The 15,482-nt window shown below is 43.7% G+C and overlaps 1 protein-coding gene across 4 annotated transcripts in view; it reads right to left on the reverse strand.

Moving 5' to 3' along the window:
• Nucleotides 1-15,482, reverse strand: part of Ccdc191 (coiled-coil domain containing 191) — a 75,612-nt gene that overhangs the window by 26,462 nt on the left and 33,668 nt on the right. For all 4 annotated transcript variants that reach the window (XM_041673090.1, XM_041673092.1, XM_041673091.1 and 1 more), the window contains 4 exons: nucleotides 13,447-13,637; nucleotides 5,429-5,678; nucleotides 931-1,391; nucleotides 128-231 (listed from right to left, as the gene is read on the reverse strand). In XM_041673090.1, the coding sequence (XP_041529024.1) occupies nucleotides 128-231; nucleotides 931-1,391; nucleotides 5,429-5,678; nucleotides 13,447-13,637 (1,006 nt within the window). The remainder of the gene's footprint in view (nucleotides 1-127; nucleotides 232-930; nucleotides 1,392-5,428; nucleotides 5,679-13,446; nucleotides 13,638-15,482) is intronic.

Here is a 15,482-nt window from a genome sequence, read left to right on the forward strand (position 1 = left end):
TAGGTTTTCAGAAGGCTTTACCACATCTCAAAGCCCATGAGCTGGAAGCTTGCAGTCCCAGACAAATGCTCCGACATTACTCCAGCGGAAAAGGCCACCATCATGAAAGCCACCAGGACCGCCTTACCTTTCAGTAAGGGATGGGGTGCTGCCAGGTTCCTTTTGGATGCAGAAAGAGAATTTCTGGAATCAGTCCTACTGTCTTCACACCTTGGGGAGAGAACAGATGAACTGGAAGAAAATACGGAGAAAAAGAAAAGAAAAACAATTTAAATCGATAATTGGCTTCCTTCAAAGTCTTCGCATCCAAGGAACCCAAAACGCTATACAAAGTTCACCTGAACTCTGAGTTAAGGATGAAGTGCTATACCCAGACTTGAGTCGGCATAAGAAAGACCCCACCCTCATCTTCTGATCTAATGACCTTCATCACACGCCAAAGTATGACTCAGGCACACCTGAAATTGTCTTAAGAGACTTTGAGGCAATGTAGAACTCCTATTCCAAGCCTGGAGGTACAAAATTTTACTTCGATCAAGCGAGGAAATTATCCAGCCCTGTGGCTGGTCCATGGGGTCCATGTTGTCTGCCCTGGCTTCTGAGCACTAAGCATAATCAGAAACTCAGGAATCGAGTTAGAACAAGCATTCTTCTCTTTCCCTACACAGTTACAAAGTTCCTCTCCCAAAGGCAGCTACCTCCCAGTGCTCACTATACAGTGTATCCATCTAGGCAGCCCTCTGCTTTAAATACCTATGGACACCTCACACGGGCAAGTCAGAATCCATGAGGCTTCTTGGCTTTCTGAGTGGACAGACCACATAAAGACATAGAAGAGTAAGAGCCAAGCAAAGATACTCAGCAGCCTCTCTTTCTCAAAGGAAACCCCCTCTAGCAAGTTCAGGGGGTGCTCTGAGACTGCCGACCTACTTCAGAAGCTTCTGGCAGGTTCCTGGCGGCTCCTCCGCTCCTCTGGGACTGGACAGAAGGCGACTCTGTGCTTTTGTGACTGCTGTGGCACGCTCAGCTGCCCACCGGGCCTCAGCCAACCGCTGTTCTTCCTTCAGCTGCTGAATGAGCTTCTGCTGCTCCTTGAGTTTCTTCTTTTGCTTCTCAATCAGCTGTTGCTGGTAGACATGGCGACGGTGGGAAGGCCCCTCACAAACAGGCTCTGCTTCCTGGCTAGTGGTCCCAGGCTTTTCATGGCTACTGGGCTGTTTAGCAGTCTTAGCATCTGGAGTCTTGGGCTGCTGTGTGCCAGGTGTGCTCCCACAGACATCTGGGAGGGGACCCTTAATATCACCCTCGGTTGTTCTTCCTGGGGAATGGCTCCGCATACAACTCCTGCTCACCACGGGTGGCTTTTCCCACCAAGTGGGCATGATGGTGACCTGAGGAAAACGGTAATATTCTAACTCAAACTTATGAGCTGAGATCCTGGCTTGGTCTCATTAGTGTTGTTCTGTTCAATGGCACAAGTGTGCTACACCTCAGGTAGAGATGCCCTGCTATCTATGTCTGGGTATCTCAGACACCACGAGTGTAGTGCTGTAAGCCACTGAGAATGCATGCTGGGCTCCCCATCACGAGTGGAATGTGGGCAGAGCTGTGGGGGCTGTTGTCATGGGCCAAGGCATCTACAATGAGCTGGAAGAGTCCTTTGGCTTTTATGGGAGAGTACTTCGAGTAGCTCAGGCTGGCCTTGAGCTAATGACCCTCTTGCTTCCCCTTGCTAAAGTGCTTTACTATATGGGCATGTAGTGCCATGTCCAACATCCTCTTAGGATTTTCTCAAGTTCATTTTGTAACTAGACAAGTTTATTTCTTACAATATATAACTTTTTAAATGTAAAACTGACACTAAAATTTACAGAAATCTGACCTTTTTTATGGCACAGGATATATTTTTTTCTTCAAGAATGTTTGAAAATTTTCTTTTTCACTTCAGATACTTAGAGGCTTTCTCTTAGGTCTAAACATGTCTGTATATATGTATGTATGTCGTAAGGCTAAACATATGTATGCATGTATATATGTATTCTTAACTCTAAATTTATGTATGTAAGTTTATTATATTGCAAATTTTGGTTTTGCACAGAAAAAATACTTTTTGCTGACCTTTTCATTTAAAGGTAATAACAGTAAGAACTTGGTAAGAAAAAAAGGTTACTTTCAGTTATTTCTTAAGATGCAACAGATCTGTTCTTTCAAGGCCTGTTCCATCTCTACTAAATTCATCCTTAAATAGAATACAAATTTCAACCCTAGTTCTGATTTTGAGGCTAATCTCCAGTTCTTTCCCAACTATCTGTTTGGGGGAGGTTTGTGGAAAGCCAGGGCTAAGCAAATATCTGCTCTACATAAGAACAGCTTTATCTAAATACCTTGTATTAGCATACAACCTAATACCTTTCAAAGATGTAAACTTCATTTATAGGCAGGACTCATGCTCAATGACATTACCCAGGGGGAAGGAAAGAAGCATTCCTAACGGCAAAACTTATTCTGGCCAAAATTCATGTCAAGTTAGAATGTTTGAGTCCGTGATGTGATCAGCTACAATTATACCATGCGCAATGGCAGGGAAAGCCATGGGCTGTCCCGTGTTAGAAGCCTTCAGCACTAACGGGTACCATCCTCAGGGACTCAGAAGCACTGCTCGTGATGATGGAACTGCTTTCTAAGACTCAGTTGACGTGAGAGATGTGATCCATGGAAACCCTGACATGCTAAAGACTTTAAAAATAACCTTTTATTTTAGAAATGTCAGTGGACGTTTATTCATGAGAACCCTGCTTATGTAATTTAGCATCAAGCAGGGTAGATGTGTTAGGTGCTTTTAAACCTTGTGGTAATGACCCCTTATTAGCCCAGCAAGACTGCATAAAAGCCTTGAGTACAGCACCAAAGCTTCTTTTGGATCATGGCAACTTCTGAAGGTAACAACAGGAGAATGAAACAAAAGCCTAATGGTACAGTTTGTACTTGCTGGAAAAGAACTGCACAGCCCGGTCTACTCAGAGGAAATTACCTACCAGCTAACTGATAATTTCGAGATCTTTTAAGGCATTTAATTTGCTCGTGTTTTACTGTACATCCCAGAAAAGATGGAGTTATTCCGTGAACTCTAAGGCCTATTTTAGTCCCTTGTTTTCTTTTGTTCTATTTTTTTTTCACAAAATTATTTTCTTGATAAAACTTTTTCTTCTTTAGTTTGGAACTTGGAGGCTTTTTCTGAAATATATATATGCACATATATACATAGAAATATATGTATATTATACAGCATTTTTTTTTGTTTTACACAGGAAAGGTATTTTTGCTGACTTTTTTCATTTAAAGTTAACAACAGTAGAACTTGATAAGAAAAAAGGGTTCCATTCAGCTATTTCTTAAGATATAAATCTTTTCTGGGTCTCAATAGAGATGAAATTATCTAGCTAATATGAAGGTAGATAAAATGCCTGGGGGAAGGGCCCAGGATGTTACATAAGCCCCAATAAGCATTCTTGGGCTCCTTCTTTGCGGAGAGTACCTTAAATGGAAGCCATCCTGCTTGCTCAGAGCAATCAGGGTATAAGGCAAGGCTGAGCCCCTCAGGTGCCCAATTTAATTTTATGTGCCTGAGTTAAGCACTTAGCAGCACTTCGCACAGGGTGGAGGCAGAGGATCCTCTCCTAAGGCTTTCTAACAAGACAAGTGCAACAGAGGAAGACAAACTGCTAGGAGTGACCTCATAAGAAATGAACAGCTAGGCACAACACCAAACTCCAACCAAACCGGAAAGGCAGATGACCAGGAGAAAAACCGTCTTCAGCACACATAATAACAAAAGTATCAATATTCCTAAAAGTCTAAAGAACTCCTATGAATAAAGAGACACGTCCACTAGTAGAAAAAGGAACAAAGGTGACTTACTTATGCCTATCTTTCTATAGCCATATCTTTATGTATATACAGCAATATAAAAATGCTTAACTTCACTAGCAATAAAAATGCAAATGATAAAAAACATAGGATAAAAATAGAATATATATTCTGTCTTAAAATACTCACTCTAAGAAAAGCATTATGTATATATGTAAAGACTAGTTACTAACGGGATGTCCAGTGAAACACTGTTTGAAATAACGACAAACTGAAAATAAGTTAAATTTCAGCCACCTATGAGTTAACTACTTCTAACTTAGGTTCACCATACAATGTCATGTTTGCATTACAAAATGACAGCAGAGAGCTGCGGTCCATAACCAGGGTGGGTACTGAATTCACCTGCAGAACTGAAATTACTGCTGCCCCATTCCCAGAAATTCTGATTAGTAGGTCTAGCTCTGAGAGCTACTCTTAAAGAAGAACTATGGCTAAGATATATTTAGTAATATAAAATGTCCATGTTCTATTTACCAAATCCAAAAGATGTTTATAAGAAAATAAAATAGTTACATTCATATTAAAAAAAAAAACCAAACCAAACAAACCCCATAGAACAACCTTGCATAATACCAACACTTGGGAAGCGGAGGTGGGTCAGGAGGTCAAGGCCAGCCTTTGCTGCAGTGCATCTTAGGAGGTAGGTCAGGAGGTCAAGGCCAGCCTTTGCTAGTGCATTTTAGGAGGTAGGTCAGGAGGTCAAGGCCAGCCTTTGCTGCAGTGCATCTTAGGCCAGGCTGTACTGTAAGAGACCAGGTCTCACAAGCAAAAAACCGACAAGCCTTCCTTTTCCTGGTTATGGCAGGCTGGACTTCTTCAGTGACCTAGTTGAGTGGAATTTAAAGCTAAATAAAATATTAACAATAAGAAATTTATACATGCCTCAATAGAGAAAAGAATAGATAACTGTACTTCCTGTTACCTCCAGATAATGGAATAATAGATGTGGTTATTTATTGAGACTGGCCTTGAACTCACTAAACAGCCCAGACTGACTTGGAGATTGCAGTTACAGGTACATACCATCACCGCTTGATTTAAAAAAAAAAAAAAAATTCTTGGTGATTTTTCTCCTATCAAATTGTCACAATTAGTATGAACAACTTTCTTATTAGAAAAATAAAAGTTAAGAATACATTATATCACAAGCTTATCCAAAAAGGAAATGTGTGAAGAACAAATGGGGGCTCAAAAGTTGTCAGCAAGCTTTACCCCTCTCTTTCCAAAGGCCTTTCACTTACCTGTTCCAAATCCCTTCTCTATCATGTCCTTAGCAACTTCCGGCTAGCCCAATACTGACGTATGACTATTAAAAAAAAATATTCCGGTCAAGGAAATAATCACAGCCTGCATGGCTGTGCATAAGCTTTGTGCACTGTAGCAGCCCTAACCTCTGCATAGCTTAGACAGGGCACTCTCATGCCAGCTGCCATGAAAGTGCAAAGCTCAGATGCAAACCCATAACAAACATGAAGCCCAAACAAAGGGAACAATGTACCTCTCCACTTCCCACTGGCAGGTCCACCTCGGCTGTTGTCTCTGCAAGACAATGGATACCCGATGACCCATTGGAATTGAGTTTCCCGAGGGAGGCTGCCTTCAGCAGCTCTTCCATTTTCTTCCGAGTTTGCTCCTTGGCTAGTGCCAGCTCCCTCTTTCTAACTTCTGAACCATGCCAACGCTGCCATTCAGCAAAGCAGTATCGGATAAGTTGTTTCCGGTTAAACTCGGTGGCCAGCTGCTGTTTTCTAAGAGACAAAGTATGTCCGTTAAAAAAAGAAGAAGAAGAAGCCATGTATAGTGTTAGCTGATAATACAAATGAAACATAAGACCAAAGAAGTTCCTGAAATGCTCCATCTTGTCATGTTATAGTAAACTAAATAGAATTACTTTACATTCCTCAGAGTGGACTCTAATCAAAGGCATCAATAGCTCAGCATATACCTTTAAGAAGAAAAAGTGGTTGTATTATTCATTCTAACTTCCCAATAAGACATACTGATTTATAGTATATATACATGTAACTATTGAAAAGAAGGATGCGTTGGGGAAACATATTCAGACAGGTGGAAATCTAAGGCAGGTAGGTTAGGAGAAAACTCCATAGACTAGTCATATCACTTAGTGAAGCCAATAATTAGAACTTATCACTGGGCGTGGTGGTGCATGTCTTTAATCCTAATACTTGGAAGGCAGAGGGAGGTGGATCTCTGTGGGTTTGAGGCCAGCCTGGTATACAGAGCAAGTTCCAGGACAGCCAGGGCTGTTACACAGAGAAACCCTGTTCCAAAAATACAAATAAACAAACAGCAGAAAAGACTTATCAAAGTCTACGTCAAATCCTGAAGATGATCTTGTTAAGGACCTGCACGGGGAGAAAGTCACGGCCGAGCTTGCATTCGTCAAAGCCCTGAAGCACTAGGCACATGTGAGGGCACAGGCCAGGCTCCAGCTCTCAGAGCTCATTCATCACCTAAGAAAGAGTTCCTCCGGGCTCCTGTGACCTTTGTAAACATTAGTGACCCTGGCTGCTAGAGTTGGGAGTAGACATTATTGATTTCGCCATAGGAGTCAATCCCAGGAGACATCATGGTGGAAGTTGGTTAAGAATTCAAGTCTTGGGGCTGAGGAGAAGGCTCTGCAAGTAAGGCATTGGCTACATGAGTGTGTGGACTGGAGTTCAGGTCCCCAGAGGCCACACAGACACCAGGTAGGTGTGGCGGCCTCTCTGTAATCTCAAAACGCAGAAAATGGGAAGGCGGAATCCTTAGAGCGAACTGGTGAGCCAGACTAGAAGAGTGCCAGCTTCAGAAAGAGACCCTGACTTCATACAGAAGACACTGAAGTGACCTTGGGCCTCCATCTGCACACATGTAAACACCACATCTGCGTGCACAACACACACACACACACACACACACACACACACACACACACACACGCACACACGCACGCTGGATTCAAGCCTAGAGATTTCTTGTATTTATGTATTGGGAGATGGGCATCACTGTGACTTTGGAACTTATTATATGATTGATTATGTGGCATCAAGTGTCCATTTGGAGACAAAATCCAATATTGCTTATTTGCCTTATTGATTTTATCTTGTAAACATAACTGAGTTCTCCACAGCACTGTTTGCATAGCTCTTCATATTAAACATTATACATACACTCTGAAGTACTATCAAGAAAATCATAATGATTTAAATCAGTGCATAGGGAGAACATTTCTAGATTTCTAGAGATAAAAAATAAGACTTGTTTACTTTTGTTTTTACTTTTTTATTTTTTGGATTTTCGAGACAGGGTTTCTCTGTAGTTTTTGGTTCCTGTCCTGGAACTAGTTCTTGTAGACCAGGCTGGCCTCGAACTCCCAGAGATCCACCTGCTTCTGCCACCCAAGTGCTGGGATTAAAGGCATGTGCTACCACTGCCCGGCAATGACTTGTTTACTTTTGTATATGACTGTTTTGTCTGCATGTAAATACATATTTGGACCATATGCATGCATGCAGTACCCACAGATGCCAGAAGAGGACGTCAGATCCCTCTGGAGCTGTAATTAGAGAAGGATATGACCCACCCACCTCACACCAGGGTGCCCCAAACTGAATCCAGGTCCTTTGCAAGAGCATTAAGTACTTTTAACTGCCGAGTCATCTCTCCAGCCCCATTTCTATAGTTTTTAAAAATGTTTACATGACCTTCTCTGGTTACCTACAGTGAAAAATGTTACACTGTAACAATATTGAAACTTATATGTAAACTCAAATGAATGTGTGTGTGTATTTTGTTTCTGATATCTATATAGGAAACAAGGTTTCTCCAAATAGTATTCCCCCTGCTACCAGAAACGCATGGCTATTTCTGTTCTAACCCAGCCCTGAGATACAAGCACCTCAGCTGCCATGGTTTCAACACACCTAAGAATGTGGAGCCTTAACTTCTACTTTGACAACAGGAAGAGGCGGGGCCCTGGAAAGTTAACTAAGGAGCTGGGGGCCGTAGCAGGTGTTCTAGTGTTCTACCAGTCACAACCTGAAAACGGCTGATCAGGTCATAAAGGCTGTGCCCCTAGGAGCAGACTGATGCTGTTGTTATGGAGACGGGTTACCGATGAAAAGGGTGAGAACCCCACCTCCCGTCTGTCCAGTGTGTGCTTGCTTGCCCTTGTCATGCCAGTACTGTGTGTGCTCTGAGCTTCTAAGTCCCAGAACTAGGAACCAAATACACTTCTATAGTTCTAAAGTTATTTGGCCTATGCTATTCTGCTGCAGCGGCAGGAGAGTGTCCAGGACACTTTCCGACAGCATATGTCATTATATTTAATTGATCTTTATAATGGTTGATTATTAAGTTGATGATGGCTGACAAATACTTGGTGGCTGGCAGATAGTTTCTATAATAAAAGCATATTATAAGTCATAATAAACATGTATGTATTTTACTATAATGGAAATAAATAAGTATCTAACGAGACTGACTTGATACAATTTTTAGAAGAGGCAGTAAGCTAAATTGCAGGGAAAGCTGCAAAGACTAAGTAGGGAGACAACACAAACCTGTAGCTTTCTCCAGGGAGCAAAATTCATAAATTTTAGGGCAGAAGATGCTTGCTGGTGAGGCTGACTAATGTGAAATCCAGCTTACATCAATCTTTTCAAGAAGGGTGGGTGTGAGAGGCACCTGGTGTGCTAACATTATTTTTACAGTATAAACAGCCCAAAGCAGCACTGGGCCGTTGGCCATCAGTTCAATTCTTTAGATACTACAAAAGCCACAGGGAAACCATCTCTGGAACTCCATCGAGACCAAGAAGGTGAGAAAGAGAGAAGAAAGGCACACTTTTTCCAGTGCTGAGAGCCATCTATGATGGCTGCACAGGAGATCTGGAGTGCAGGCAGGACTTCCGTATTTGTGAGCTAAGGTGGAAGGGCAGAAAACAGACACAGAAACCAGAAAGTCTGTTTCCATGCCTGCTGCTCTGCACTTCGTTCTGGCATAGTGACAATGTCCCATATGAACCAACTTCCATATTTTTTTAAAAGATTGCACTAAAAATATAGCTAGTTCTGAAAGGGAGGTGGTTGCCTCCCTTTCTTATGAAATCACCTCGTTTTCCTAAAACCGCAGTGAGATGCAATCGCTTAGGTAAATCCACCTGAAGAAAAGGCTCGAGACATAGTTCCCAGGAACGACAAGGAAGGACAGAGTGCCTTATGGAAAACAGCCTGTCCCAATATGCTCGTGAGCTAAATCAGAACACTTCTAGCAAGAACATAGAAATTGATCATCATAATTACATAACTGCCTGCAAAGAAAGGCTGTCTCTAAAGGCCCTAAGAGCACAGAACAGGAACGACTTAAATAGGAATTCAAGTATGAACTGTGTTGTCCAGGATCAACACCTCTAATAGTGCTTTTAGTGAGAGGTGTGTAACGTAGAGCCTCAAAGTCAGGAGAACTTCAAGCAGACCTTGGATAGTGGGCAAGTGCCGAAGGTCTCTGAGCTGCCGATTTGTCCTCAGGAATGGCGCTGAGAACGCTGCCCTGCCTACCTCTTTTTTCTTTTGTTACCTTAAATAAATAAAACAAAATATAGAATGAAATCCATAGATAAGAGTAATAATGCTATCTCACAGCAAGACTATTGGATATCTAAACTGCTTCTTAATGTTTGCATTCTTTTCTTGCTGGGGGTTCCAATGAGCGTGTGGAGGTCAGAGGAAAACTTGGCAGGAGTCAGTTCTCCTTCCACAGTGTGGGTTCTAGGGATGACCTCCGGTCTCCAGGCTGGATGGCAAGTGCCTTTACTGCCTGGGCCATTTCCCTGGCCCTGTGTCCTGAATTTTTCAGAAGGAAATGGGTGAGGATAAATAACTGCATGCCAGTGATCTGACTAAGTGCCGAGACCTGATGCAGAACAGAACAGCAGTGACAGGAGCCGCTGCATTTGGGATGAGCAGCTTCAGCAGGAACAGGCAAGAGCACGCTAATGCGTCCAATAATGCACTAGGTAGCCCCCAGGGAAACGGGATAGAAGACAGTTTTGTTTAAGGGAGTTTTTCTTTTTTTTTTTTTTTTTTTTTTTTTTTTGGTTTTTTGAGACAGGGTTTCTCTGTGGTTTTGGAGCCTGTCCTGGACCTAGCTCTGTAGACCAGGCTGGCCTCAAACTCACAGAGATCCACCTGCCTCTGCCTCCCGAGTGCTGGGATTAAAGGCGTGCACCACCACCGCCCTGCTATTAAGGGAGTTTTTCAAGTGAACCAGGCAATGCGAGTCTGGTCCTCTGACAGATCCTGTTTAGGGGCTTCCCCAGATACAGATGCCACGTGGCTTCCGGCCACTCACCAGGGAACCCGGGCAAGCACAGACGCGAAGGCGACTGAACATAATTGACAGAACTGCTCTGTATAGGACTGCCCACAGAAGGCTGAACTCAGAAATGAAGAATTACAGACGATCAAGGGCTATAGGAGAAAAGAAGTGGGGGGCTTGGGAACTGACAGGAGAGATTAAGGCATGTTCCAGGCAGAGCCAGAGGACCGCTGTGAAGATGGCAGCCCAGGACATGTGGACGGTGGCTGGGACATCCTAGGGCAGGTGCTTCCTAGAAAAGTCCAGAGAGAGCAGGAGAACAGGGCCGAAGAGCCAGCAGATGACACGGAACTCAAACCCTGCTTATTCCCATTTTTCTGCAGAGCTGCCTGGAACTATAAGGAGTAGTGGACACGAAGCCAACCTGTGAAAGTGTAGCTGCTATGGAAATTGACACTGTTAAAATTTCATTGCCACCACATCAAAGGTGTCTGTAATAGAGTTCTATGGCATTGCCTAAGCAAACGAGTCCAGAAATGTTTACGATGCTGAAACTATAGTATGGTATTATATGGAAATTTAGTGAAGCCATTAGTCACAATAACCTTTTTTTTTAATTTAATTTTTTTGGGACTAGGTCTCATGTAACCCAGGTTGACCTCAAACTGGCTATATGCTAAGAGTGACTTCCAACTCCACATCACCCTGCCCTTGCCCTCCCAAATGCTAGGATTATAGGCATGCACCATCACACCCAACACCATCACTACTTCTGAAAGAAAAGAGGAAGATGGAAATAGAACGACCACAATTCCTAGTAGGAAAAGCAAGATGCATTTGTAGGCTAAGTGGATGAACCTTTGGAGTGGAGGTGAGACTGTGCATAGGCCTGGGAAGAAGGAGGTTACTAAATTATGAATGAGAACACAGGGATTTGCTGTTACTTTAGAGAGGAGTGGGAAGAACAGAAGAAAGCCCACAAGGCCGGGTCCTGCAGGGGAGCAGACCGTGAGGAGAAACCTCAGCGAACAAAACCACTGTGGGTGCAGAAACCAGGGATGGGGATTCAGCTCACATGGGAATATCAGACAAGTGGTTTCAGCAGCACCCACTTGCTCCACCTGGCTCTGTGACAGTCACTTCTAATCTCAGGGCTTTCTCTTCCTCATTCATGGAATGAGGGCCTGGATCAGACGATCCTAAGGTGCCATCCTGCTCTAGGATATGTGTTGTTCTAAAGCTTTATAGTAAAAAAAAAAGTATTATAAGTTAAATATTGTCTAACTTCAGCAGTGAAACAAATTTTAGGACCCATTCTGAACATTTAAAAATAGGTACCTGAAAATAATTCAGATATCAAACTAAAGGTTCTGAGATCTTAAAAAGAATGGCACATTATACTATTATAAAATATCCATTTAGTGCCTTTACTATTTGAACTATTTAACTGGAATGGAATCCTGAGTTCTCCAGATTTTTCTTCTGGCATGCAAGTCTTACAGGCAGCTTTAACACTGCGCTTTCCACCCTGTGCCCTTACACGGTCTCCAGTTTGCATTCTTTACCCAGCAAACGCCCATCATTCGGTTTCACAGCTCCTTACACCAAGCACTAGGCCCTGGGATTCTGGAAACAGATTAAAGCAGAGTCTTCTCCACTGGCCCTTTCACTGGAGATGCACCCCACTGTATGATCCAAACGGGTTATCCTCCTGATTGGAAAGCTTAGAAATTCACCTTAAAACCAACTAACACTTAAACCAACTAACACTTTGTCCCAGCATATAAAGCTTTTCATGGGGGCAAGAGAGGGTCAAGAGATAAGAGCACTAGCTGCCCTTTCAGAGGATCCAAGTTCAGATCCCGGAACTGCCATGGAGGCTCACAATCACCTGTAGCTCCAGTTCCCGGGGATCTGATGGCCTCTTAGGACTTCTACGGGCTTCTGCATACATGTGGCACATATGTACGCGTGTGAGCTCACACACAAGCACACAGAGTAAAAGCAAAGGACTATAGAGGGAGAACAAGCAAACAAGCAAGGTCACATTGGCGTTTATCTCCAGCCAACCCAGATGGCTCCACATCCATCCTGATGAAGCCTGGTCTACACGATCTGAGGCATCTACCCGGACAGCGACATTTCCCTCTGTCGCGTTCTTCGCAGCAGAAGGGAACACATTCCCTGCTGTACAATATGCTGAGCACCTGCACTGTCTTTAGATACTGCTTTTCTCACAGAGCTGAGTTATTTGAGGACAGCGGACCATGTGCCAGATGCCTATGTGCCCTCCCAGGGTCTGATACCACCTATCAGCGGGCTTATCAGCTATGCTTTCAATGGAGCAACTCTTCCACACACCATTCACTGAATTCCTCATCCTGGAATGAATGACAGAGTTGTCAGTGATGATTACACATAAGAACATAACGCTTCCTTCTACTTCAGTGACATTGATTTTAGAATAAAAAGGTGATGGGCTGAGGGTGTGGAGCCCGGTAGGAAAATATGAAAAGCCCTGGGTTCAACAGCCAGCATTACTAAGCAACAACAAAACAAAAATCACACACACACACACACACACACACACACACTCACACACACACACACACACACACCATGCAAGGTTAAACTTGGAAATGAAGCAGAAAATGTATTTAATTTTAAGATGATGAAATTTAAAAAAAAAAGCTTCATTTGACAATGAAGTCTGTGTGAGACAGCACCAGCAAAGAGGGACTTGATATAAAAGCGCCAGAAACCTCTAAATAAGGTGTGGAACAAAAGGCAGCACTGTGGGAGGAACCACTCTTGGCAGGTTAGCCCTCCCAGATGGATGTTCCCTGCGTCCTTAATTAGCATTCTATGTGCAGACAGCGACTCCATCAATGAGGATCATTGGCATACACACCAACTCCCGCCTCAGAACTGTGAGATGGTACAAGGTGCGGCGCTGTTCCTCAGCAATGGAAGCCCAGTCTCTCCTCTACGAAAGGGAGCAAGCTCCGTCAGTGCATTTGCATCCCATACCCGCTCTGCTTCTAGTTCTCAGTGAAGTCTCTCTAGCTGGGGTAGCACGGGAGAACAGATCACTGGATCATAGCTGGTTCTCGTGGGCAGCCTTTCTGGAGTTGGCTTCCAGGCTCTTCCGAGGGAAGATGCCCTGGTAAGCACGCCAGGGTCTATATAATGTACCTGTTCTCTTCCCTAAGGTCATTTTCCAAGGCTTGGGTCTCCCGCTTCAGCTTCTGAGATCGTGCATGGTCTCTCCAGGCTCGCAGGACCTTCAGTTGAAGCTTCCAGTCAGACAGGGTCCCAGCTTTCCCCAGCTTTATCCTATGATCCAGAATCAGCTTGTGCCAGGCAGAGAAATACCGTTTTTGACACTGAAGTGGAAACATTTGGAAAACCACCACCAATCAGCTTTTGTGTTTCAACTATGCAACATTGACAGCCCTGTCCTCAGATTTTCCCACCACACTTCTCTGAACAAATCTGCGACCTGTGATTCGGAAGGAATGGAACGAAGCTCAGCTCTTTCATGCTTAGAGGAATGATAACTATCTAAGCAGGCATCTGGGGCACCCAAAGCTTCGTGAGTTAAACTAAATATTTAATTCTCATTACAAGGCACTGGTCCTGTGGTAAACTGAGATAGCAGGTCAAATCTTAGACATGAACTAGAGGCCTTGAGGAGCTTGACAGAGCTGATTCCAACATGACCTGCCCCGCTAGGATGTCTTGGAGCTTCAAATAGTAAGTCAGCCTTTAGTTCAATCCTGTTTTGAGCAGCACTCACGTCCTTCATGAGTTCTCAGTGGAACAGAATGGGGCCTCTGTTCCTTGAAAACAAGAGAGCTAAAAATGACAACCCTACGTGGGCTACCCCTAATCATGTGATTGGGGTTTTGAGGAGAAGGCCTAGAGATGCCCAGGCTACCACGTACCTATGCAGCCAATAGCAAATTATGCCCTAACCAAGTCCCCAGACATACTTTACTTGTGATCCAGGCCTAAGGAGAAAACCACTGCACTCAGGCCTTGTCTATATACTAGATCTTCATAAAAACATTCTCTTCTTTCTAGATCAGTCTCCTGCCACCTCCCGGTCTCAGCACAAACCACACTGTGTCCTTCTCTGTCCACTTCAGCACTTACTTCCCAGGGACAGTCCTATGGCTAACTCTAGGCGCTCCTCACACTGTATTCCGGGCATTCTTCCACCAAGGCGCTCACTACACATTATCGGAATCTCAAGTTTACTGATCCCCACGAGACGGGGCACTCCGGAGAGAAGGGAACAGTACCCTTTCCTGGGAATGACAAACCTGACAGGAGAGCTAAGCGTGAGATCAAACAGAAAGTAACATCACAGGACGAGGCTTTTATGAGAAGGATGGATTTCAAAGACTTTAGCCTAATTCACTGCTTCCTTATTTGTAAAAATACTTAAGGGATACTATTTCAACATTTACTAAACACCTGCCACTGTGTTTCAGTTTGGGAACTCTAAACAAAGTTGTTGAAGAAATATTCTCTACTTTTGGAAGGTTATAGGGAAACAGGAAACAGAAATAAAAGCCTGGGGCTAGTGAGATGCCTCAGCTGGTTGTCCCGCAAGCCTGACAACCTGAGTCCTTCTAGAACCCCCAGAGGAGAGAACTGACTTCACAGTGCTAGTTTGTTCTCTGTTGCTGTGACAAATGCCAAGACTGAAAGCAGCTTAGAGGAAGGAAGGGCTTATTTGGTTTATGAGTTACAGTCCATCACTGAGGGAAGCCAGCGCAGGAACGTGATGCAGGAGCCTGGACGTAGGAACTGAAGCGGAGGACACGGAGGGATGCTGCCACTGGCTTCCATCCAGGTTCCCATTCAGCTGCCTTTCTTATACTGCCCAGGCACACTTACCTAGGGATGGTACCACCCATAGCAGGGTGGGCCCTCCTACATCTGTCAGCAATCAAGAAAATGTCTCACAGACATGCCCACAGGCCATCTATGGAGGCAGTTCTTCAACTGTGTCAGACTGACAACGAACTAACCAGGACTTTTAAGTGTATGCCCACCTAAATACATCATGTACACACACAATAAATAAAAAGTTTAAAAGACCAATAAAAATATAAAGAAGCATATGCTAGACTTCTTGGAAATATGCTACTTGGCCAGAACCATTTTTTCTTATAGGATATAGTTACATTCCCATTTAGATAACATATAGTATTATAATA

Source organism: Microtus oregoni, unplaced genomic scaffold (genome assembly GCF_018167655.1).
Source record: "Microtus oregoni isolate MIOR12 unplaced genomic scaffold, Mior012 000023F_ref0000262, whole genome shotgun sequence".
NCBI classification, from domain to species: Eukaryota; Metazoa; Chordata; class Mammalia; order Rodentia; family Cricetidae; genus Microtus; species Microtus oregoni.